Source organism: Aspergillus foveolatus (assembly GCF_047715535.1).
Source record: "Aspergillus foveolatus strain CBS 279.81 unplaced genomic scaffold BDW70scaffold_23, whole genome shotgun sequence".
In the NCBI taxonomy this organism is placed as follows: Eukaryota; Fungi; Ascomycota; class Eurotiomycetes; order Eurotiales; family Aspergillaceae; genus Aspergillus; species Aspergillus foveolatus.
The window spans coordinates 36,278-56,681 of NW_027396087.1; the positions used below are offsets into that span (position 1 = coordinate 36,278).

Sequence of the window (20,404 nt, forward strand, 5' to 3'; positions counted from 1 at the left end):
GAGAGTAGAGAAGAGTAGATGTGATGCTAAACAGCAGGATCACTAGAAGAAGGTAGAGTGGAGAGTGAAGAAGTAATGAAATCTATACCCAGTTCCTGAGAAGTAACCCAATGCCGCCGGCTCGAGGAACGCCTCTTGGTCGATAGTCTAAATCTCGGACCCGTTTGGAGGGCGATTGCTCCGGTCTTGGCGTTTGCCGCAGCGGTTCGAGAAACATCGGCCGGGCCCCGGCCGATTGAAAGCTGAACAATGATGAACAGACAGCCTAGCTTGACTTGACTACATTCAGCCTCACGGCCCGTACCCCATCATATCGTTCCACTATAAATTTTGAGTCCCAGTCTAGTCTCCAGTCTCTAAGATCCTCCCCCTCACACTACAACGCGCGCGCCTCATGTCCTTCTACGTCGCGCCCAGCCAGCAGCGCACTCTCCGCGCCTGCATGGTCTGCTCACTCGTCCAGCTACACAGCGTAAGCCCCTGACCGTGTGCACCCGTATCTATCAGCATCAATGGTTAACTGGTTTTCTCAATCAGAAATTCATGCGTGAAGGCTGTCCGAACTGCGACAATGTCCTTGGCCTCCGCGGCAACAACGACAACATCCAAGAGTGCACCTCACAGGTATTTGAGGGCCTAGTCACCGTCAATGACCCGGCAACAAGCTGGGTAGCTCGCTGGCAACGACTGGACGGTTATGTCCCTGGGACATATGCGGTGAAAGTCACAGGCTCGCTCCCTACCGAAGTTATTGGGCATCTAGAGGATGCTGGAATAAAGTACATACCGAGAGATGGAAGTACGGCTGAGGAAGAGGGGTAATTGTTGGGCTATCTGCTACTCTATGCGTAAAAGCGAGGCATACGTGGCTTGTGGCCGAAAGTTTTTGTTGCTCAAGGATATCAGAGAACGCAAGAGATACCCTTTCTGCTCTGTCTCTGCTAAATATTTGCACACGAATCGGAGTTTACGGGTAGTTCTTTCTGGAAGCCGATTTTATTTCGCCGCGGGAGTTATGATATCTACTGGTTTACATATTATACAAGCGATTCTGGGAGGCCAAGACTTTTGATAGCATTCAGTGACCAGCTGCAATAGCTTGAACTATCCATCATCGGATCGTCAAATTTTTCGAACTTGAACTCATATATAATTGTGATAAATGCAATGATTTGAGACAACCTGCTCCCATTTTACCATCATAACGCCGTGGAATAAACGCACAATAAGCAATCATTAGCCCAGAGCACCCTACAGTTGCTTGATGATCTTCTCAATGCTCTCAAGGAGGATATCAGCTGTGAGAAGTTAGCCGTGTTCATATTAGTAGCGATATAGGGAACTTACCATGGTGCTTCTGGAAGATCAGCATAGGCCGCAGGCGGACTGCGTTCTGTCCGCTACCACCGATGTTGATACCAACGCCCTTGCCCTTGACAAGGAACTCGTCACGCTTGGGAGTATCCCAAGCAATAAACGTACCCTGGCCCTTACCACGCAGATTCTGCAGGTGCTCGGGGTACTGCTTCGCGAGGCGCTCAAGGCCAGAGTAGAGGTAGTCACCAGTCGCGGCAGTGTTCTCAACCAGAGACAAACGCTCAATTTCCTCGATGATACCACGGAAGATGAGAGCGCGAGAGGGGTCACCCATCCAGGTGTTGAACTGGCGGTAGGGCTTGTTGGGACGCAGGGCAGGGTTGCCGAAGTAGTAACCGGCAGTCTGAGCCTTCTTAGAGAAGGTGACCATATCGGGAGGAGTCTCAAGGTTCCAGTGGTCGTGGGCCCAGAATTTACCGGTGGCACCAACACCGGTCTGGACCTCGTCGACGATGAAGAGGACATTGTTGCGTTTAGTAATTTCACGGAGACCGCGGAAGAAGGCGGGGGAAGCGTGGTTATCACCACCCTCAGACTGAATGGGCTCCACGATGATAGCAGCGACGGGGTTGTGCCATTCCTTGATCAGGCGCTCGGCTTCCTGCAGGCAGCGCTGCTCCTCCTCAGCGTTCTCCTTAGCGTGCTCCTCGAGAGGATACTTCAGAGAAGGGAAGGGAGCCTGGGGCCAGTCAAAGGCGGGGATATCAAGCTTGTGAATGGGCTTGCTGCGTGTCGTGGAAAGACTGCCGAAGAGACGACCGTGGAAACCAGCCTTGAAAGACATGATAGACAGCTGAGGAGATCCGGGAGCCTGGTTCAGCATACTAGATTGAAGCTCTTCCTCGGTAAATTCCTTCTCAGGGCCGCCACGCTGTTGCTGACGGTAGTACATGAAAGCGGCCTTATAAGCGGTCTCGTTGGCGTCAGAACCCGCCATAGCGGTAAACACCTGGTCCAAGCCCTTGGGAGCGACCTTCAGAATGCCAGTCTTCAGAATATGGGCCCAGTCAGCGGAAGGGAAATTGCCAAGAGCTGGCCTGTTGATCAAGGAGGTAGCCATCTCCGGAGAAGCGGCCACCTTAAGGAGGTGGGGGTTGTTATAACCGACGGGAATGGACGCGATCTGGGCATAGCTGCAGCCGGGTTAGAATTACCATTTCTTTCACAAATAGAGATAAAATGTGATTGACTACGTACACATCGAGGAGCATGTTCCCATCAAGATCGGCGATGCTGGTTCGTTGTTAGCCCTGGCGAACACTGCGCGGGGTAGATTGACGGCAAATTGACGTACTAGTTTCCGACGGATTTGGTGTAATCGGCGAGCATGTTCAAGCTGCGGACATCGAAGACCTCGTTGAGCTCTTCGCTAGCGGCCTTGTTCTTTGGGCCAGGAATGGCCGTGGCCAGCTTGGGAGTAGTAGGCTCATTGGAGAAGTAAGGCTTCTCCGCAGCTCGAAGGCGGGGAGTGGTTGTAATAGTGCGAACAGCTGGGAGACGAGCGGAAGCCCGCAACTTCAGGCTGGAGCGGAAGGCAGAGGCCATTGTGTGAATTGACGGATAGGATCAGGATTGAAAGGAGAAAGAGGACGTAAAGGAAGTGGGAGAAAGAGCCCTTTGATCGAGCTCCGATAAGAGCGGCGGAGATAAGAAGTATACTACAAGCTTCGAGACGACCACTCGGCTGGATACGAAACCGGAGAAATAGTATGAGAAGATCGTACAGAGTAAGTTGAGATACAAATAAGTTCAGGCCAACTCTGCGAACGAAATGCGGGCATGCGGTCTTAAATACCACTGGTATTTTGATGGACTGCTGTGATCGCAGCAGCCCTGCGGAGGAGAAGCTATGGCAGCTTCGGCGATTTCAGCCAATCACATTCGTCAACTTCACCGAACCATCATCCAGATCTCCAAGACCAGAAGCAATTGATAACAACGTCCGTTTTTCTTTCCCTCTCTGGTGTGGCGGTTCCACCTCCGGCGAAAAGCATCACGAAATTCCTCCTTCGGTGCTGACGCGTGAACTGAAGCCACCGAGAGTCACGGGGTACCTATCGGCAATTGTCCGCGATCATCAAGTTTGGGGTTGGATCGGAAACAGATGCCTAAAGGGAGCGAGGTCTGTCAACACTCGCTAACCAGATGGCAACTGTTTGTCTACCCGTTTAAGTAGATAATCGAGGTAAGCAGAGCCGTATCCACCAGCCAGTCAAGCTGTTCTTAGAGAACATATGACTATAGTATGTTGTGTTACTGCGGGGACTATAACATAAAATCGGGCTGTTGAGCGCAACGGCCACTTATTGATCATAGCCAACGTGTCCTCATCATCAGCTGACAACAATGTATTCCAGCAGTTGACCTGCGGAGAAGCAGCTATCACTAATAATGATTACCATCTTCGAAGTCGAACTTTTTTATTGGCAATTGAGCAGGCTACAATTGCCCTCGTAACATATTTACATGTACTCGTTATTTGTGCGGAGTGCCAGATTTTCGTTCAGAACCATCCCATAAGTCATAGTGTAGAAGATAATTAAAGATAGACAAGAATCATCAAAGAGATGTTTAGAAAATAGTGAAGGTCGGTTTACACAGATTCCTTTGTGTGACGGCAAGGAATACTCCTTACATCACTTCGTATAGACGGCGTCGGAGGCGACATCGACCTTTCGCTCAACGTACGGTCTTTGAGAGTTTCACTGCCGTTGGTGAGACGCGCGACGTCCTCTTCGAGCAGAGATTGAGGTCGGCTGGTGATATTACAGGCGGTCCCGGTTGGATCATAAGACGTGCGACTCTCGCTATGCGTCTCCATCTCGACCGTCCGGAAAACCTTCAGGTGATCACTGGATATTTTTGCATCGACATTGTAGAAGTTCGAGTGCCTAGATGGTTTCGACGAGTTTCCGGTCAATGACTTGAGTCTCCACGACTGGCGCGAGTTCTCGAAATTTCTCGAGCGGTATCCGCGATCTGAACCGTAGCGATATGAGGTGCCAAGAAGACGGGGGATGAAAAAGTTGATCAGTGGTCGTAATGCGGGAGCAGAGGCGCAAATCTATGACGATTAGCTATGAGAAAAGGCAGCGGGGATTCTCTTGCATACCAGGCCGAGGTTAATTTCCACTGTTGCTGCCAGCAAGACAGGCCACCCTTTCCAAGTGGTGTCGTAGGAGGCAATCATACTCTGCCAGACGTAGTATGTCCGTATTGCGCCAGCGACGTCAACAATGATTCCCAGACCGAAGATACCCATCACAGCAAGGCGCTGCCGAGCGGGCAGCTTCAGTTTCCAGATTAACGGCATGGGCAGGATAGTGGTCAAGACATCCGTAAAGATGTTGATGGTACTGGCGGAAAAGACTATGGCTCCGTCGTTAAGACAAGTGTGCGGGTATTTGGGTTCTAGATCCCAGTATGCCTTGATCGGTCTTTGCAAAATTAGAATCTCACCAGGCTTGATGAACTGACAAGGACTCACCGGCATTGGAAGATACTGATAAGGACGAAGAGCGCACTAGAAACGGCCACAACCATCATGCCTACTATCATGGCGATGTTGTACGTCGAATAGATGCCCTTGTTTCCAACAATAAGTAGGCGCTTGCAGAACCATAATAGTGAAAGCTTCGTCAGAGAGCAAGATAGAGAAAAGAAGATCTGGAACATGAGATTCAGTTTGGAGACCATCGGTATCCAATCCAGCGGCACGTCCCATATATGTCTGACCCAGCCCCAGTCCTCTGTTGCTAAGCATAAGACAACAGCCATGCCGATTCCGAAGCCCTAAATTCAGTCAGCGAGCCAAGACTGGTAACCTCGCCGGCATATCAGCTTACCAACCCCAAGACGACGAGAATGTCGTCCAGACCAGCTGTGCGCGTGATTCGTAGCCGAGTATATAACCGAAGGGCAGTTATGATAGTCGATAAAGCCAAGAAGATAATGCTTGCTATGAGCACGCCATGACTGCGAGTGGGAGGATTAATGTAATTCGGCGTGGGCCAGCTAAGAAGCACTTCGGGAGGAGGGAGCTTCATTTTCGTGGTCGACTACTGGACTGCGATGGTAGCGCGCTGCGGCAATCGCTTCTTTAGATACCAGGATTCCAGGATAGGCAGCGATCGAGTGTTAGGCTCCGTACGTTGTCGCGGTTGGGGTCAAGTGTCAAGACACTGGGTACGCCGGTATCTCGATCATTTCATCGCTCTGTAGAAAGGCGAAAGGAATGGACGAAAGTATGCTGGGAGGCGCAACTTTAGCAGACGAAACAGAACAGAAAGGCCAGAAATATCCATCATTATTATACAATTTGCTCGTTCCCAGCGTGCCTGGAACCTGCATGAGGTGGGGTTCCTTCGAAACTCAAAAGACCGAGACAGAGCTGAAATAATTGGAGGAACATCAATAGTGTATCGAGGATCCACGGATGCGTACCAGAATGCTGTGCGAGGGACGGCTGCGCTATATACCGTAGTATTATTATCGGAGTTCTGCTGCAGTATCAATGGCGGGTTTCCCCCGTGGTATCAGATGAGGGTGCCCAATGAGCGAATCCTCTGTCTGTCCGCTGTGAAGAACTGCAAAGCGGTTACTGGTTGTGGTAACAGAGACGGCTATCACTGCTCTTCCGCATCCGAGTATTCGCGTGTCTTGCGACGCCGATTCTACACTGACTAGATGGAGTCCCTCGCTATCCTGGATAATCCCTCGTGGGAAGAGAGCTTGACCTTGGGAACACGAGACATTTCCCAAACATCGTCTGATCGACTCTAATGATTATCGTTCGTATCCGTGGTTGCATTGAGTATGGCTTGGGGCTCGTTGTTAGCCAGAAATCATCTGGCGACGCTTTGGTGCGAACGCGCCTTGATGGCTGAACAGAAGGGTGAGCGGGCCGCCTAATACCCACACGATGTCGCAAGTTCGTTACCTGAGCGCCGTCGTCCAAATGGGAACAGAACCGTGGAGCTGAAACCGACTGCTGAACCAATCAGACAGGTAATCACGAGGCGAAAGAAACAATTGAGAGAAACGATTGATTTGGAATGAGGATCACTCTGGAACAGAGATTTGATGGTGGCGACACACCTTTTGCAGCCGCGCATTTTATGCCAGGTGGAGGAGCAGACCACAGACCCCGCGCGGTGCCTACTTAATTGACCTCCTTGTAGATAGTTCAGTTGTAGATGGTTCTCGCTCGCAGGCTGGCGCTGGCACTGGCATTGGCTGATGATAAACCGAGGATGCAGCCTCGCTAGATAAGAGCATGTGAGGTTTAGTTTGCGGCCTTGGGGGAATGGGGAAAAGGTGCAGCTAAGCATTTTGACTTTATTAGCCCAGGTTTGTCCCCGGCTAAGGACTCCGGATGTGCGCTGTCAGCTATCGCCAATCAACTACTAGTACTCACTACCAGAAGAAAAGCTATTTTTGATAGTTATTTTTTGAAATCAAGAAATATAACATAGTTCAATCCAGTGCCGAATCGGCCCCGGCAACTTGATCCAGTATTTGATCTCACGCTTAAATTTTGAGACATCGACGGTTGTGGATGCAGGTTAGCCATCTGCAAAACGTGGACGGTGCCAATCTGATCATCCCACTTAGAGTTGTCCAAATATTCGGCCAGCACCTTAACCTTCCAAGGGTTCGGTAGATTCATCCTGAAGCTATACCCTCGCGCTGCACTGTTCAAACCTCCAAGGTAGAATCCAAACTTCACGGTTCAATCGCCGCATACCGGAATACATTTTCAACACTTACCGCTCTAGAATTGAACTAGAATTGAACTAGGATTGAACTAGGATTGAACTAGTATTGAATTGTCCTCATCGACTCCTTGCATAACAGTTCAGCCGTCTGCCTCTACAAAGGATGCCCAATTTTTCTGGCCCGTTTTTCGGTGGCGACATGCCAGGCTGATCAATGCTCCTCGGCATGTGCCAGCAATGCCATCATGCATTTCTTCGGTTTCTATGGTCCTTGATTGAAATTCTGGTCCATGCATCCAGCATTTCGTTTGTTAAGCCCAAGGTCGGCCGTGGCCCGCACGGTTCTTCCGGTCGATCATTTTAGATCCGAATCCAAGACGTCGGTCCACTACTGGTTTAAGAGTTCTAATTGTCTATTTCAAGTACTTACTCGAGCAGATTTCATCTCAAAGAGGGTTCACGGCTCCAGCTCCTATTTCCGTTTTCGGGATGTCGTGGGGCCCGAGGACCCCGACCTCGCCCTCGCCACGAAGAGGGCATGGGCCTTCCCATTGCCTTGGAGATGATCCACAGAACAGCTCTACCTGAATCACGATTTCACGGTCACGCTTCGCAAGCCATCGACGGCATTAGTCGGCACTCGGCACTCGGCACTTGGGATGATGCACTTGCGAGTCTTGCCGGGCCCTTCTATTGCGCGCCATCTCTGAGCGTCCATTATGGGTGGGTGTCAATTCGAATACACAAAAATCTGGTCAAAGGACAAGTCCCTCATCGGATTGGCAGCTATTCAAGTAATGCAGTTAACTGTCTACGTCAATCGACGTCGGTAGCTGTGGCGATCGCTCTGGTCGCGGCCAAATCCCTCTGCAGCTGTCCAATTTTATCCTCCAAAGCAGCTACACAGTCCGTTCCCAGCGGCAAGCGAAGATACTCGTAATCCGACGCGATCGCGCTCAGAATTGCCCGCGCCGCTTTATATGGGTCGCCCTTGAATTGGTCTGGAATTGACTTTATACTTCGATGTGCAGTCACCATATGCTGGAGCATAGTGTCCTTATAGTCCTCGCTGAGGCCATGCTCAAACTGAGTAGGAGTGAGGACTCGGCTCGCAAAGGGTGTACGGAATGCTCCAGGCTCGATTATGAGGACTTTGATACCGAGTTCTTTGACCTCGTAGGAGAGCGATTCGTGCATAGCCTCTATGGCGAATTTACTGGCGGAATAGGTCCCTCTTCCTGGGCGGGCTATGAAGCTAATTTGTCCAATCTTTGTCAGGAACAGGTCCAAATATTGGAAAGACATACTCTACAAGAGTGACATACCCTGCGCCACTGCTAACAAGGATGACGTGGCCAGAGCCTTTGGCCCGCAAAACCGGCAGACAGGCTCGGACAGCTCGCAGAGGGCCATAGAAGTTGACTTCCATCTGATCTCTGACGTCGGTCTCACTGCGCACGACATGTGAGCATTGTCTGAGAGACTGGAGTATCGACTCCGAGCAACTGCACTAACCTAGTATCCTCCACGCCGCCGATAAATGCATATCCGGCGTTGTTGACTAGGACGTCAACATCATGCTCTTGCGCACATTTGGCGAATAGATAGTAGGCATTTTTCTGAGCAGGGTCTAGCTCAATCCAGATGCCACCATCTGTCGAGAAATCAGGGCAGGACTTTTCAGCTCTGCCGACGTCACGGGTAGTTCCGATAACTTTATGGCCTGCTTTGAGGGCTGCTAGTGCCAGCGATTTACCCAAGCCCGATGAAGCGCCAGTGATTAACCAGGTCCTAGATGACGCTGCCATATTGATTTCTGTGATGCTGATGGCGGTTGTGGACTTCCATGGTTTCGAGTGCTTATATACCCAGGACGCAGCAATGCGTAAATAAGGGTGCAACGATGAAGTTCAGTATAGACCAGCGGATATAAGTCTTATCTCCCTGAGATATCCCTAAGTCCTGGACTCGTTCCTCGTTTAGCGTAAGCACTAAGCAGACTCCGACGGGTAAGCAAAGAGATTTGACAACAACGAAGTACACCTTGAGTTTCGAGAAGAATTGCATGGACAGACATTGCAAAGACAAGCTCTGAGGGGTAGAGCGGTTGTCTGAAGCTATCGCGATTCATGCCGCACCTTGTCCTAAATGAAGGCAGAATGCGGGGGGGCTCTGGTTACTCGGTTCTCTTCTAAGACATGGGGCCCCGGGTTTCAGAATACTTCTAGTTATCTTCTTATACATCACACAGCTCAGGTAGTCTTGCTCAATATTTACTCGCTACCTACTGATAATCGTCTGGGTTAGACGCTGTTGCCGATGTTCGCATTATAGCCTCCGTCCAAGACTCGACGCTCTTGTCCTCCCAGTTCCAACTAAACGGACGGTCGGGAGATTTTTCCCGTCGCGTACCATCACGACCACAGGTAATGACAGTGTAGCCGAAAGGCTCAGATCTCAATCCAGTGAACCGGCTGCAGGGTGATAATACCTTCTGAGTACCTTCAAACTCCGCCCACGTCTTCAAAGTCACAGGCGAGCAGAATTCCCTACATATTCCGATTCAGCTTTTCTAAAAGCCAGTTCGTATCAACTTTGCTTGGACGATTCTTGGCCGGTCTGTGCGATTACGCGCATATCATTCTAAGGCTATGCACCATGCAAGACCAGGGCCTTCATTCGAGCCTATGAGAGACCTCGAACTTGGTTGGGCTGCATTCAGCCCAAGAGGATCAGACTGAACAAACGTTGCAAGGCACGCGTCCGTGATCATTGCTCCCGCCTGCGAGAGATCAGTCAGAACTACCACCGCTCTCAGAATTGCTTCGTATAGTTTCAATCCTTATGCTTTCGGGTCAAACCAAGTCCCTTAAATGGTTCCTAAGCAGTGTCTGGCAGAAATGCCGGATGGGCATTAGATCGACTTGCTGCTTGGTCGATTATCACCGAGCCATTCGACGGCAGAACGTCTCCAACGGCCCCTCAGGGACAGGTCATACGTCGGCCGGGATATTTTTCCTGAATCCAAATCGTCTGGATTTTGGACTCCTTGGTACCAAGAGCTGAGGTCCAATATAGTTCGGCGACTCCGTCTGGCCATTGGCGATGAATGTCGGTGCGATAGATACCCCTGAAGGCTGAAGGCCAAGAGTTACTTGTCGTGGACCAACCATCCTTCAAGCCTCGCATGGTGAAACATGCAAACTTTGGTCGTGCCAATTTCCCGTCTCGCCCGCTGCATTCTGAAGGTTTTTCAGAACACCGCCAATAGCAGGGCTCTGATTCATTGCCGTCGAATCCTCAGACTGTCACTGGAGTTCATGCCGAATGCAGGGTGGTCGTCGCACGGCAGTTCAGCTTCACACAGAGTCAATATCGACGAATATGGGCTACTCTGGCTATATTTCCAATTATAAACCAGGGTTCATACTATCGAGTCGATCGGTCTTGCCTGGAAGAGGGCGGCTCGATTCATGGACGATAAATTTTCGTTCTTCCAGGAACAGAAACTCCGTCTTCCGCGAGTGAGTTGGCCGCCCACCAGCGTCGTGTTTCGCGTTTCATGCGCACAGCCATCAAAGGTCTGGACTGCAGTGCTGGCCAATCGAGAGATCTTGTGAAATGAGCGGATCCTGCCGTTGCTCTGCGTGGCGTCCGACTGCCCGCTAAGACGCTAAGAGTGAAACCAGGGGCCGGCCAATGGCTCTATTGGGGTCATGGCTAGGCATCGCGGGCTCTGCCGTGACTGTCCCAAGGTTCCTTTATGCGCTTTTCGCTGTCAGATTCAATGCTCTCGCAAGAACAAGGAACTATGAGCTGTGGCAGCCAACAAGCGTATCCTCCTTTGGACTCTTTGTCCGGTGGCGGTCTCGCGTCGTAGCATCTAAAATTGTCACTCGATCCCCAATCCCGATTGCTGACCTCACCCACGTCGCTTGGCTGTGCAGCGTGCACTCCACATCTCCATAGGCTGGCTCTTGACGGTCGTAGATCTTTTTTTCCCTTCTCTTCTTCTCGGCCCCCAGATTCTCATTCTCCAACATTCGTTCCTTTGTTCATTATCTATTGATCCATGAATTGACCCGAATCCTGTCGCTTTTGTTCCTAATCTATTGTCTTCGTTTATATTCTTCTCAGACACTCTCTGGTTAGACTGTCTTACTACATTCTTTAACCCCATCTTAACATTTCATTACCTGAAATACCAACATGGACGGAGGCACCGCGCACTCTGCACCTCCCGCTGACGCAGGCCATGCTGCTGCTCATACGGACGGTCCTGCTCCAGTACAGGCAGAGACTCGCCATGCCAACCACGCTCAAGGGCAACACAGCGGCCCTCCAAGTGAGAAGAGCTCCAGCCCTGGACGAATGACACCACGGCCCACCTTCTTGGAGAACCTTGCAGACTCTCGTGATTCCCAGTTCATGCTCAACCGGCGCGACTCTGATGATCTGGATCGGTACTTTGTGAGTTTGAACAATACTTGGAGACGGAAACAATTGTACTGACAGATCCGCCTTGCTAGCACGGCCCGCGAGACCTGGACAAACACTCGAAATGGCCCATCATGATGCGAATGCACGGCAGCATCATGCCGAAGATGATCCTCCCCATCACCTTCGTCGCCGGCTGGTCAACTTGTATAACCCTGATTTCGCGCTTTGTTTATAAACGTCAGTACCCGATCAAGGATGGCTTTGTTTCTTAGCTGACCGAAAGACAGTTTCTGTTGATAATATCCTCCTCACCGTTCTCGGTTTCGTCGTTGGTTTGTCACTTTCATTTCGAAGCTCTACTGCCTACGAAAGGTGCGCAATACTCCTATTTGACATTATTGAGCACACGACTGACTACTGTCAAGATGGGCGGATGGCCGAAAGTACTGGTCGTTGCTTGTGCAGACGTCTCGTAACCTGTCCCGTACCATTTGGATCAACACACTCGAGCGGGAAGGTGAGCTAGGAAAGGAGGACCTGTTGAGGAAGCTGTAAGTCCCCGTAAGGATGGATTAAGCAATACGCTAAACAGCTCCTAGCACCGCGATCAACCTTATCTTGGCATTTGCAGTGGCTCTGAAGCATAAGCTGCGGTTCGAACCGGATGTCGGATACGAAGATCTAGCTGGCCTAGTTGGGTATCTGGACACATTTGCTAAGGAAGCCCACGATCGCCAAGTCATTCAGCCAAAGAAGAGGACGATCTGGAAAGTTACTGGCGAGTACTTGGGCGTTTCTTTCGCGGAGTCGAACCCTCGGAAGCTCATCAAGCGTTCCAAAAAGCCCTTGGGACACCTACCCTTGGAGATCCTGAATCACCTTTCGGCCTATGTTGACTCAGTCATCCGAAACGAAACACTCAACATCAGTCTCCACCAGTCCCAGGCTAGTACGTACTACGTCTCTCTAATGATTTTCAACATTGCTAACTTCTGCAGTTACCTGCCTCGCCCAGCTAAACGAAGTCGTCACTGGCACTGAACGCGTCCTCGACACCCCGCTCCCAGTCGCCTACAGCATCGCAATTGCGCAAATCGCTTGGATTTACGTCCTTGTCCTCCCCTTCCAACTCTACGACTCCCTTGGTTGGGTCACTATCCCTGGCTCCATTGTCGCTGCGTACATTATTCTTGGCCTCGCAACCATTGGCAGCGAAATCGAGAACCCCTTCGGCCACGACGTTAATGATCTGCCTCTTGACACATACTGCAGACAGATCGCGCTTGAACTGGATATTGTCACCGCCGTACCGCCGCCAAGTGTTGACGAATTCGCCTCCCGCGAGGACAACTATGTCCTCTACCCACTCAGCACATCGGGTCAGCCCGAATGGAAGGAGCGCAGCGTAGAGGATATCCGTGCTGCTTTGCGCGCTAAAGTCGTTGCTAACTCGTCGCCGACAGCGTCCAAGACATCCACCGTACTTGAGGAGGTGAGTACGAAGCTTAACAAGCAGCCATCGGTATAGCAGAACACTCCCCCCGGGGTGGGGGGCAACTGCGAACAAAACACGAAACGGGAAAAATGCATGGAATTTAGAGGGAATTTAAACCTTCTTGCGTCGCAAGCATGGGATCGGGCGTCTTCCTTGAATAAGCATGTGCGTCTCTTATCTGTCTGTCGTTTTGGCCTGGTGTTGAGGTTGGAAATCTGTTCATTGAACACTCGTTATCCGGGAGACTTTTGTCCGCTGTGAATATTATTTGGGTCTGTCTTTACATACGTACGAAATTGTGACTCTGGGGTTGTCTACCATAATGAAATCTGTTGAACTGTGATCGTATCATATATCTTTCCAGGTCCTTCCTCCCGCGGTTGTAGGCCATACAGTCACAAATATACGAAGCGGCACTGGCTGGTATGTTCGAAGCAGACTTGCTCGTTGCTCGTCTGTCATCTCTTGGTCATCGACCTGTCGGGACGAATATATCTCTGAATCCTCGAGCTGCTTCATCTCGAGTAAGTCGCCCGATTCCCGCCTATAGAGCGCACCGAGAGGGCGCGAGCACTCTCGCGGAGTGAAGTGGTTTGAGAACAATTGTGCCAACCCCAGTCCGGACCTGAGAGTCGCATCGCGCTGCGCAATCGCAACGTATCTTGTCGTAAAGTTGGTATTCATAAGCCATAGCGACGTAAACTCCAACCCATTCTACACCTTGAACAAATCCCCTCCGTCGCCATTCACCAGCGCGGACAAAAAGTTCCCCTTCGCGCATACTCTCCACGCCACGCTTCCACCATTTTCTTCTTCTCCCACGCCTCCAATCCAAGAACTCACAGCTGCAACAACAGCAGGGGCGTCCTGCCTCGGTACACGAACCCAGATGAATTTCTCAAGCGGGCGCGATTGTGATTGTGATTGTGGCTGCGATGAGGCAGTGACTGACTCTGAGTCTGGGGACACGGAAAGAATATCGACAGGGATTGAGCTACCAGAGAGGCCGAGGAATTGGGAGAGGGCGGAAGAGAGATGAGTACGGGCTGTGAGGGGGTCAAGAGGAGCGGATTTTGTGGCTGCGGAGGTGTTCGGTTGGTGTATTCTGCAAGTTTTTAGTCAATTTTTTTATTTCGAAGAGTAGGCAGAAACGGAGGACTAGGGTGCGCGGGCGTACAGTTGAAGCTTGAGGTAGGTCCAGGGAGGATTGCGTGCGGTGAAGTTGATGGTCTCTATACTGGCGCTAGAGTCCTCGGGGGCTTTTCGTTTTGTGGAGGCCATCTTTGGTGGTTATAATGTGGTGATTGATTTTAACAAGTATATTTCCTGAAATCGCGTGTTTTTCACGAATCTTCGCTTGGAGATATCGCGTTGTAGTCGTCATCGATCGTCGAAGAAAAAAGTGGGAGATTTCCGCACAAGGCTCCGCGGAGTCCAGGACCAGCTAGATACCGATCCTAGCCCCCGCCACGGTTTTATTTCTTGATCACGGCGTCTTGCAGCTGTTTACCAGCTCTTTCGAGGAATTTCTCCTCAGTCTCGGTCCCAATATCTAAATTGAAGATGCAGAGAACTTTGTCGCGAGACTTCAGACCGTGGATGACTCCGACGTCGGATTTTGCGACATTGAACACCTGCATACCTTAATCAGCTTATCCACTCCCCAAGGACTCCTTCTGGCTCACGCCAAACGCATCCAGTCATGGAATTGATTTGAACAGGGCAATATGGCTTACCTTTGCAAAGACCTGAGATACAGCTAGATTTGCCTCTCCGTCCCTAGGAACGGCAGCTACACATACATCGACTGTCTCGTTTCCTACTGCTGTGATGCCCTCTCGGCCGGACGCGTTCGGTTTCACTCTGCACGATATATGTAGGTTGTATCTGTTGGCAAGTTTCTGAGATTTGTTGCGGGAGGTTGTGCTAGCGATTCGAACGAGGCGGAACATGGGGGACGGTGGCATGCCGAAGTGATGGGGAAAGAGATGGTTTCAGTTGGGGCTGGGCTTGTGGGTTGATTGACCTCTGATTAATCGCGGTGACCGACCCTGACTGAATTCAGGTGGTGACAAGCGACAATGGAAATCGTGAATACTGCTAGTTTCTTTCTGCTTGACTAAAATGTTGCTGTTGCGACAATGGTATTCACTCATTTTCAGTTGGTAACAACTCACTGTGAGCCCTAGTCTTAATAAAGGCCTTTAATGCTTTCAAATCTGAGTGATCAACACCGCAATGGAAAGGCGCTCTGGATTGACATCTAGTATCAATGCACCCCAAGGCCTATGCAAGATAAAAGTAACATTGATATTCATTGTATAGTGAGTGAATATCTGGTGATGTGATAATGAAAACCCGCTTGTCCTCCATGATGAGACGTGCTGCAATATGCCATTCACTTGTTCCAACGAGCAGAAATCCCAGAGGCCACCATAAGCCTAAAAATATGGCCTCTGAGCCAGGCCTCGCTGGCTATGTGTTTCCAGTCCCTTTAAGTTCGCAAAGCTTTTATGCGGTTAGCTTTGGCTGGCTTCTCTCTGCTCTTGAAACAGATCTGGTATGAAGAATAGTTTATGAGCTATGATATGCTTGAGTACTAGCACTAACACTAGACAGTCTTTCTGTAGGCTGTCTCGCAAAGTCCTCAGATTACAGCATCCTTTAACCGCCCTTTGCTGGAGAATAGAATTGCTCAGACTACTCCCAGGAGTCGATTCCCCAGCCATTTCTTACAGGAGGTTGAAGCACTGGGTTTATTGCACGGCACATCCTGCTATCGTCTTCAGTGTTGGCATCACAGGCCAGGGTCCAGGATGGTAAGTGACCTTAAGGCTTAGTCCTGGTGTTTAGAGTGTTGCTAACTGCTGGCGATGCTCTTTAGTCCTTCAATTCGATTTCCGATCATCTCTCGATCGATCTGCAGCGAGTTCTGGTACCTATAGTACAACATCTATCCAGTCAACCTGACGTCTTTGGTGTTGTGTATAGACGACCTGGTATAGAGGACTACACCCTATCGGATATGTTCTACATACCTGAACAAGCGAATTGGAACTTAGACAATCTGCCCGATATCCTCTATGTTATTCGTCCTCCCGAAGAATATCGCAGTAAAGCGACACTACCGGCTCAGAAATCTTCCTACAGGATATTCGGGAAACACGTCAATGACTTTGAGACTATTCTTCCGCGGCAGATATCTTCCAATGTGGAAGGTTGGCGCCTTGAAGCGTGGATGCGTCACGACCCTCGTATCACTGCTGAGGACATCATTGACCGGGTCCATCCATTCTACCGAAAGTACATATCCAGTGTACAAATTCATAATCGTCGCAAAGTGTTCCGGGAGCATTGCAACATAACGTGCTGGGAAGCGGGGCCTGATAGCAATGAAAACGTCAAAATAACCAGTCTCCTCGAAGAGTGCGGTTATGAATCCTGGTCGACAAATAGCACTCGTGGGCTATCTCCTGGTCTAATCAACCCGGCTGTTGGTGAGGCAGGAGGTCGCATTGCGCTGCAGGAGGTTCTTGTCCGTCGGTTTGATGCGCCTGACTCCGTCGCTTACTGGGTCTATGAGGCTTTCCCATGGGACAGCGTGAGTTTCTGGTTCTCTGCAGGGCCAGTACTCTTTATAATCGACGTCCACGGAAATATTTTGTCGTCTCATACTTCCTACGAATCCGTGATTTCTCGTGAGCTGTACGATGGTATCATATCTTCATTCCAGTTTGCGCACCCTATCGATGCTCAGCAAGCCAAACCTAATCACCTTCTCGGAAATCTTCCCGAGGCGCAACCCCTTGAAATGGAGTATCTCTCGTCTCAGATTGCTCTGCCGCCTGCTCAATCGATGGTCTATCATGCTCCAGACGCGGTTGAACCTCAACCGCGGGCGAAAGCTATCCCACACTCCAAGAAACGAGCAACTTCTGATGCTGCTGACAGGTAAGATCTCTTCCATCATCCTTCGTCATCTTACGACAATTACCGACTTTTGCGGTATAATTAGTGCCGCTAGGAGAATCAACATAACGGATATCATCGATCCCAGTGGCCTACCCACACCAGTTGACACTGTCGAGCGTGTTCATTACGACGGACAGGTTGATGTATCTCCCTCGGAAACCGCCTTTGAGAGTATGATATTAGAGTCAGGAGTGCTCTCGCCTTCCTCACTTCCGTCTGCTAAGCATAGTGACGGGCAAGTCTGGCAGCTGCCCTCTCGGTGGGAGGATCCTAGGTGCACAATGGACGATCCGTTTTGGGTCCCCGGAAACGCATAGGAACTATCTGATGCTTTTCCCTTTCTAAAATCTTCTCCAGACCAATATTATAGGGTGTTCGTTTAGTGCTTCAGGTTCTTAATCCAGTCCATTTTCTTATGTTGTATGGTTCGGGTTGGTCTCGTCATTTTATTTATTGATGGGCCAGTTTCTTATGTCAATTTTATGTATTATAACTTGCATTCATTTGGAACAAATAAGGAATAACTACAGAGCCCAGGCTGGGTACCCACGGAGCCTTGCAGAATGTATTTCTAGGATGAACTTGGCTATGGATGGCGAAGGATGCGTAAGCAAAAAGAGTCCCTTCCAGCCAGTCTCGGTGAGACTTGTTCTCAAGAGGGAAAGAATTCGGGTACCCCTCATGGGCAACGTTCTTCACAGCAAGTTGGCTGTCCAGCTGGGCAAGCCAGAACCCATGCCTCTTCTTTCTTTTGACACACAATAGTCCAATAAAAGACCGGCAACTACCATTGTCAAGGCCAGCCTTTTTATTGTCAGGCATGCATGAATGGCAGCTTCTCTTCTTATGCGAATAGCTTTTGATACTGGAAGCCTATCTTTCCTTGAATGCCTATAGGCAGAGTACTACCTTGTCTCAGATTCATCAACCAGCCCACCTGATAGAAAAGACTTCTGCAGCGCCTGACCCATGGGATTGGCCGTACTTTGGCCCATGTGGCTGGTCAGATTTGCTCACCTTTGGCCTTAGCCGGGAAATCGAAGTCGAGTTGAGTTAGGCCGGGGAGAACAAGACGATATCGCGATGCCACAACCAACGCCAGCATAGCCATTATGGGGCTCATTTTGAAGAGAAAGTGAGCTGCTATCTACCCTAACAGTTTGGTGGTCATAGATCTAAGGTTGACATTCTCGCAGTCAGATATTATGGTACCGGTCCCTCAAGTGTAGCCCATTGAGCGCATTTCGATCACTGCACCCAGTCCCCCACCCCACCACTCGACCTCTCCCCAGTTCAGAACCTCTTGCCAACCACCCCGATTGTCTGTCCTCGAGAAAGGGGAACAATAGCTTAAAGATGGCTTCTCTAGTTCTGTCTTCATCATCTTCACTTCCCCCCATCCTCTTCACCACGATTTTTCCTGAGCTTCAACTGCCATATTTGTGCATACCGGTGCAGATCTTGCTGTGGAAACAGGTATTATTCACAGAAAGTTAGTCACGCTCTAAAAGGAGTTAAAGTATGCTTCAGATCTTGCACTACTTGGTCATGGACAGGATAGCTAATGCGGCTATCAGTCAAGCTGTCACGATGAAAAGCTACAGAGTCACCAAGCCTACTCTAAGGTCTTCTAAGAAGGTGCCTAGAAGGCTGCAGAAAAGTGAGATCTCTTTGCTTTGGCGTGAATGATGTACTGAACCTACATAGAAAAAGCCCCTCCCAGGCAGGATAGCCCCAACGCGAACGACCCTCGAAACCGCACCTCTTACCACCCCGACCAAGCCCATTGGTCATGGGAGGAACTGCCAGACATTCTCTACCAACTGAGCCCCGACGATGACGAAAAAAAGCTGAAAGATCCAGGGCTCATGAGCTACCCCATACACGGGAAGTATCTGCGAAACCTCCCTGTTCTACCAGACAACATCTCTTCTACCGTAGAGGAGTTCCGCGTAGAGGCATGGCAGCGCATTGACCCGCGCATATGCCTTGAGGACATTACGGCTCGCATGCACCCCGAATTCCGTATCAAGAATAATGCGCTTCAACAACGGGGCGTGCGCTTCCGACAGGCGTTCAACCTTAAGGCGTGGCGTTCGGGAAATAAACGGAGTGCACACCTCGAAGCCGACCTCCTTAAAAGGATGAAGGAGCTAGGTCTGGACATCAACTCGAACTCCACTCGCGGCATCACTCCGGGTCTAGTCAATCCTCAATTAGGCGAGCAGGGTGGCCGTGTGCCAATTCCGAAAGGCTGGCGGATTAGGAAGATGGGGAATAAGTCTACGGCCAACGGAACCGCGTTCGACGAGCGGGAAGTTCCTTTTCAAAGTCGAGAATCGCCATTCAGGACTAATGGTTATTCTGAAACCACTGAGCCTGACGAGCCTGACGCCTTGCCAGAGGTTCCGGAAGTCATTCCCCAGGCACCGGACGTCGTTGAGCACGAAGCGCAGACAGTCGGATACGTCCACCAAGACGTCAATGATGATGAAACAGACAATTGTTTCGATGATGCTCTTCCCATCATACGGGGCGTTATTCCAGATGATGAGCTCCCAGACACAGTCAGCCTACCGGATCTCGACCTGTACGCTCTCCCGCCCTCTTACCATTCTTCCTCTATCATGTTATCCAGAACGTTCAGACCCCGAGCTAACATGTCAAGGCGGCTTGGCTATAGACCACCCACTCCACAAATTAAACAAGAGAGTGACTTGTTCTCTCTCCTACGCAACCAAGACAGACTAAGTTGGCGCTCCACCTTCTGGACATCCAGCTCAGCCCTCAATTTCCATAGTTTCTGTCTTCAAGACTGCTTCACGGACTTCCCTGTGCAGCCCGAGGAGCTCCTGGACTACGCACCCTCGCTATTCACCAGATCCTCCAGCAAGCCGCAAACTCCAACCACAGGTATTTTCCCAGTCAACGATCCTACTCTGTTGGATACAGTTCCCGAGAGACAACAGAGGAATGTCTTTGACGATATGCTATTGGAGTGCTACAAAGGCGAACGCCATGTATTTGAGATGCCCTATCACTCTTACTCCCCTGTTACCTCCTGATCTTTTTTGCTGAGATTGGGCAACACCACCCATTCTCTCCTACAAGCTGGTCTTGTCTCACCTCGTACTTGAATTTATCTTCTCCCATGCACATTTCCACCTGTACCATACTGTCATGATTATGCTGTAGGTATACCGGACCCTACGGCGTTCCGACCTGCATTTGTGCTGTACATTATCTTCCCACGGTTGGAGCATCTGTCTGGCGGATGGCGACCTTGGCGTTCCAAAGCGTTGCTTTGCACTTGTCACTACTACTGCTTTCCCATTCTCTTTTTACTTGGTTCTACTGCTGGCGCTGGGTGGGATAATTTATGTGAGCGTTTTGTGGTTCGGCT

At 50.3% G+C, this 20,404-nt stretch overlaps 10 protein-coding genes across 10 annotated transcripts; 5 read left to right on the top strand and 5 right to left on the bottom strand.

The window, feature by feature from the left end:
• The first annotated feature begins 258 nt into the window (after positions 1–258).
• spt4 (transcription elongation factor SPT4) lies at positions 259–1,134 on the top strand. Its single transcript, XM_073736785.1, has 2 exons — positions 259–472; positions 538–1,134. Exons 1-2 carry the CDS (start codon positions 395–397, stop codon positions 820–822), a joined length of 363 nt encoding a protein of 120 aa, XP_073596063.1. The 5' UTR covers positions 259–394; the 3' UTR covers positions 823–1,134.
• Positions 1,135–3,196, bottom strand: gatA (4-aminobutyrate transaminase gatA). The gene is made up of 4 exons (XM_073736786.1): positions 2,672–3,196; positions 2,575–2,610; positions 1,348–2,510; positions 1,135–1,298 (listed from the first exon to the last, which is right to left on the bottom strand). The coding sequence occupies exons 1-4, from the start codon at positions 2,920–2,922 to the stop codon at positions 1,252–1,254; spliced, it is 1,497 nt and encodes a 498-aa protein (XP_073596064.1). The 5' UTR covers positions 2,923–3,196; the 3' UTR covers positions 1,135–1,251.
• Positions 3,197–3,945: 749 nt separating this feature from the next.
• On the bottom strand, positions 3,946–5,517 carry BDW70DRAFT_49449 (uncharacterized protein). Its single transcript, XM_073744138.1, has 4 exons — positions 5,223–5,517; positions 4,865–5,169; positions 4,490–4,814; positions 3,946–4,441 (listed from the first exon to the last, which is right to left on the bottom strand). The coding sequence occupies exons 1-4, from the start codon at positions 5,421–5,423 to the stop codon at positions 3,971–3,973; spliced, it is 1,302 nt and encodes a 433-aa protein (XP_073596065.1). The 5' UTR covers positions 5,424–5,517; the 3' UTR covers positions 3,946–3,970.
• A 1,756-nt stretch (positions 5,518–7,273) lies between these two features.
• On the bottom strand, positions 7,274–9,026 carry BDW70DRAFT_168043 (SDR family oxidoreductase). Its single transcript, XM_073742361.1, has 3 exons — positions 8,610–9,026; positions 8,420–8,545; positions 7,274–8,349 (listed from the first exon to the last, which is right to left on the bottom strand). Exons 1-3 carry the CDS (start codon positions 8,900–8,902, stop codon positions 7,911–7,913), a joined length of 858 nt encoding a protein of 285 aa, XP_073596066.1. The 5' UTR covers positions 8,903–9,026; the 3' UTR covers positions 7,274–7,910.
• A 1,699-nt stretch (positions 9,027–10,725) lies between these two features.
• On the top strand, positions 10,726–11,206 carry BDW70DRAFT_49488 (uncharacterized protein). Its single transcript, XM_073744139.1, has one exon. It carries the CDS (start codon positions 10,794–10,796, stop codon positions 11,061–11,063), a length of 270 nt encoding a protein of 89 aa, XP_073596067.1. The 5' UTR covers positions 10,726–10,793; the 3' UTR covers positions 11,064–11,206.
• A 97-nt stretch (positions 11,207–11,303) lies between these two features.
• Positions 11,304–13,394, top strand: BDW70DRAFT_168045 (UPF0187 domain membrane protein; the record flags this gene model as incomplete). The annotated part of the gene is made up of 6 exons (XM_073742362.1): positions 11,304–11,564; positions 11,624–11,771; positions 11,822–11,906; positions 11,960–12,085; positions 12,134–12,483; positions 12,533–13,394. 6 exons carry the CDS (start codon positions 11,304–11,306, stop codon positions 13,060–13,062), a joined length of 1,500 nt encoding a protein of 499 aa, XP_073596068.1. The 3' UTR covers positions 13,063–13,394.
• On the bottom strand, positions 13,382–14,966 carry BDW70DRAFT_135977 (uncharacterized protein). Its single transcript, XM_073736787.1, has 3 exons — positions 14,766–14,966; positions 14,207–14,663; positions 13,382–14,134 (listed from the first exon to the last, which is right to left on the bottom strand). Exons 2-3 carry the CDS (start codon positions 14,308–14,310, stop codon positions 13,744–13,746), a joined length of 495 nt encoding a protein of 164 aa, XP_073596069.1. The 5' UTR covers positions 14,311–14,663; positions 14,766–14,966; the 3' UTR covers positions 13,382–13,743.
• Positions 14,505–14,981, bottom strand: BDW70DRAFT_159826 (DUF167 domain-containing protein; the record flags this gene model as incomplete). Its single annotated transcript, XM_073740742.1, has 2 exons — positions 14,505–14,663; positions 14,766–14,981. The coding sequence occupies 2 exons, from the start codon at positions 14,979–14,981 to the stop codon at positions 14,505–14,507; spliced, it is 375 nt and encodes a 124-aa protein (XP_073596070.1).
• A 1,073-nt stretch (positions 14,982–16,054) lies between these two features.
• On the top strand, positions 16,055–17,318 carry BDW70DRAFT_159827 (uncharacterized protein; the record flags this gene model as incomplete). Its single annotated transcript, XM_073740743.1, has 2 exons — positions 16,055–16,980; positions 17,045–17,318. 2 exons carry the CDS (start codon positions 16,055–16,057, stop codon positions 17,316–17,318), a joined length of 1,200 nt encoding a protein of 399 aa, XP_073596071.1.
• Positions 17,319–18,591: 1,273 nt separating this feature from the next.
• Positions 18,592–20,066, top strand: BDW70DRAFT_150147 (uncharacterized protein; the record flags this gene model as incomplete). Its single annotated transcript, XM_073739109.1, has 3 exons — positions 18,592–18,661; positions 18,709–19,591; positions 19,748–20,066. 3 exons carry the CDS (start codon positions 18,592–18,594, stop codon positions 20,064–20,066), a joined length of 1,272 nt encoding a protein of 423 aa, XP_073596072.1.
• Between the last annotated feature and the right edge of the window lie 338 nt (positions 20,067–20,404).

Coding starts and splice junctions, on each gene's coding strand:
- gatA (XM_073736786.1), bottom strand. CDS start 2,922: ATGGCCTCTGCCTTCCGCTCCAGCCTGAAGTTGCGGGCTTCCGCTCGT. Junction 2,611..2,671: donor ACCAAATCCGTCGGAAACTA/GTACGTCAATTT, acceptor ACAACGAACCAG/CATCGCCGATCTTGATGGGA. Junction 1,299..1,347: donor GATCTTCCAGAAGCACCATG/GTAAGTTCCCTA, acceptor AACTTCTCACAG/CTGATATCCTCCTTGAGAGC.
- BDW70DRAFT_49488 (XM_073744139.1), top strand. CDS start 10,794: ATGGCTCTATTGGGGTCATGGCTAGGCATCGCGGGCTCTGCCGTGACT.
- spt4 (XM_073736785.1), top strand. CDS start 395: ATGTCCTTCTACGTCGCGCCCAGCCAGCAGCGCACTCTCCGCGCCTGC. Junction 473..537: donor CACTCGTCCAGCTACACAGC/GTAAGCCCCTGA, acceptor TTTCTCAATCAG/AAATTCATGCGTGAAGGCTG.
- BDW70DRAFT_49449 (XM_073744138.1), bottom strand. CDS start 5,423: ATGAAGCTCCCTCCTCCCGAAGTGCTTCTTAGCTGGCCCACGCCGAAT. Junction 5,170..5,222: donor TTCTCGTCGTCTTGGGGTTG/GTAAGCTGATAT, acceptor GACTGAATTTAG/GGCTTCGGAATCGGCATGGC. Junction 4,442..4,489: donor TGGAAATTAACCTCGGCCTG/GTATGCAAGAGA, acceptor TAATCGTCATAG/ATTTGCGCCTCTGCTCCCGC.
- BDW70DRAFT_168043 (XM_073742361.1), bottom strand. CDS start 8,902: ATGGCAGCGTCATCTAGGACCTGGTTAATCACTGGCGCTTCATCGGGC. Junction 8,546..8,609: donor GGCGGCGTGGAGGATACTAG/GTTAGTGCAGTT, acceptor TGTCGTGCGCAG/TGAGACCGACGTCAGAGATC. Junction 8,350..8,419: donor CTTGTTAGCAGTGGCGCAGG/GTATGTCACTCT, acceptor TGGACAAATTAG/CTTCATAGCCCGCCCAGGAA.
- BDW70DRAFT_135977 (XM_073736787.1), bottom strand. CDS start 14,310: ATGGCCTCCACAAAACGAAAAGCCCCCGAGGACTCTAGCGCCAGTATA. Junction 14,135..14,206: donor ACCTACCTCAAGCTTCAACT/GTACGCCCGCGC, acceptor AAAAACTTGCAG/AATACACCAACCGAACACCT.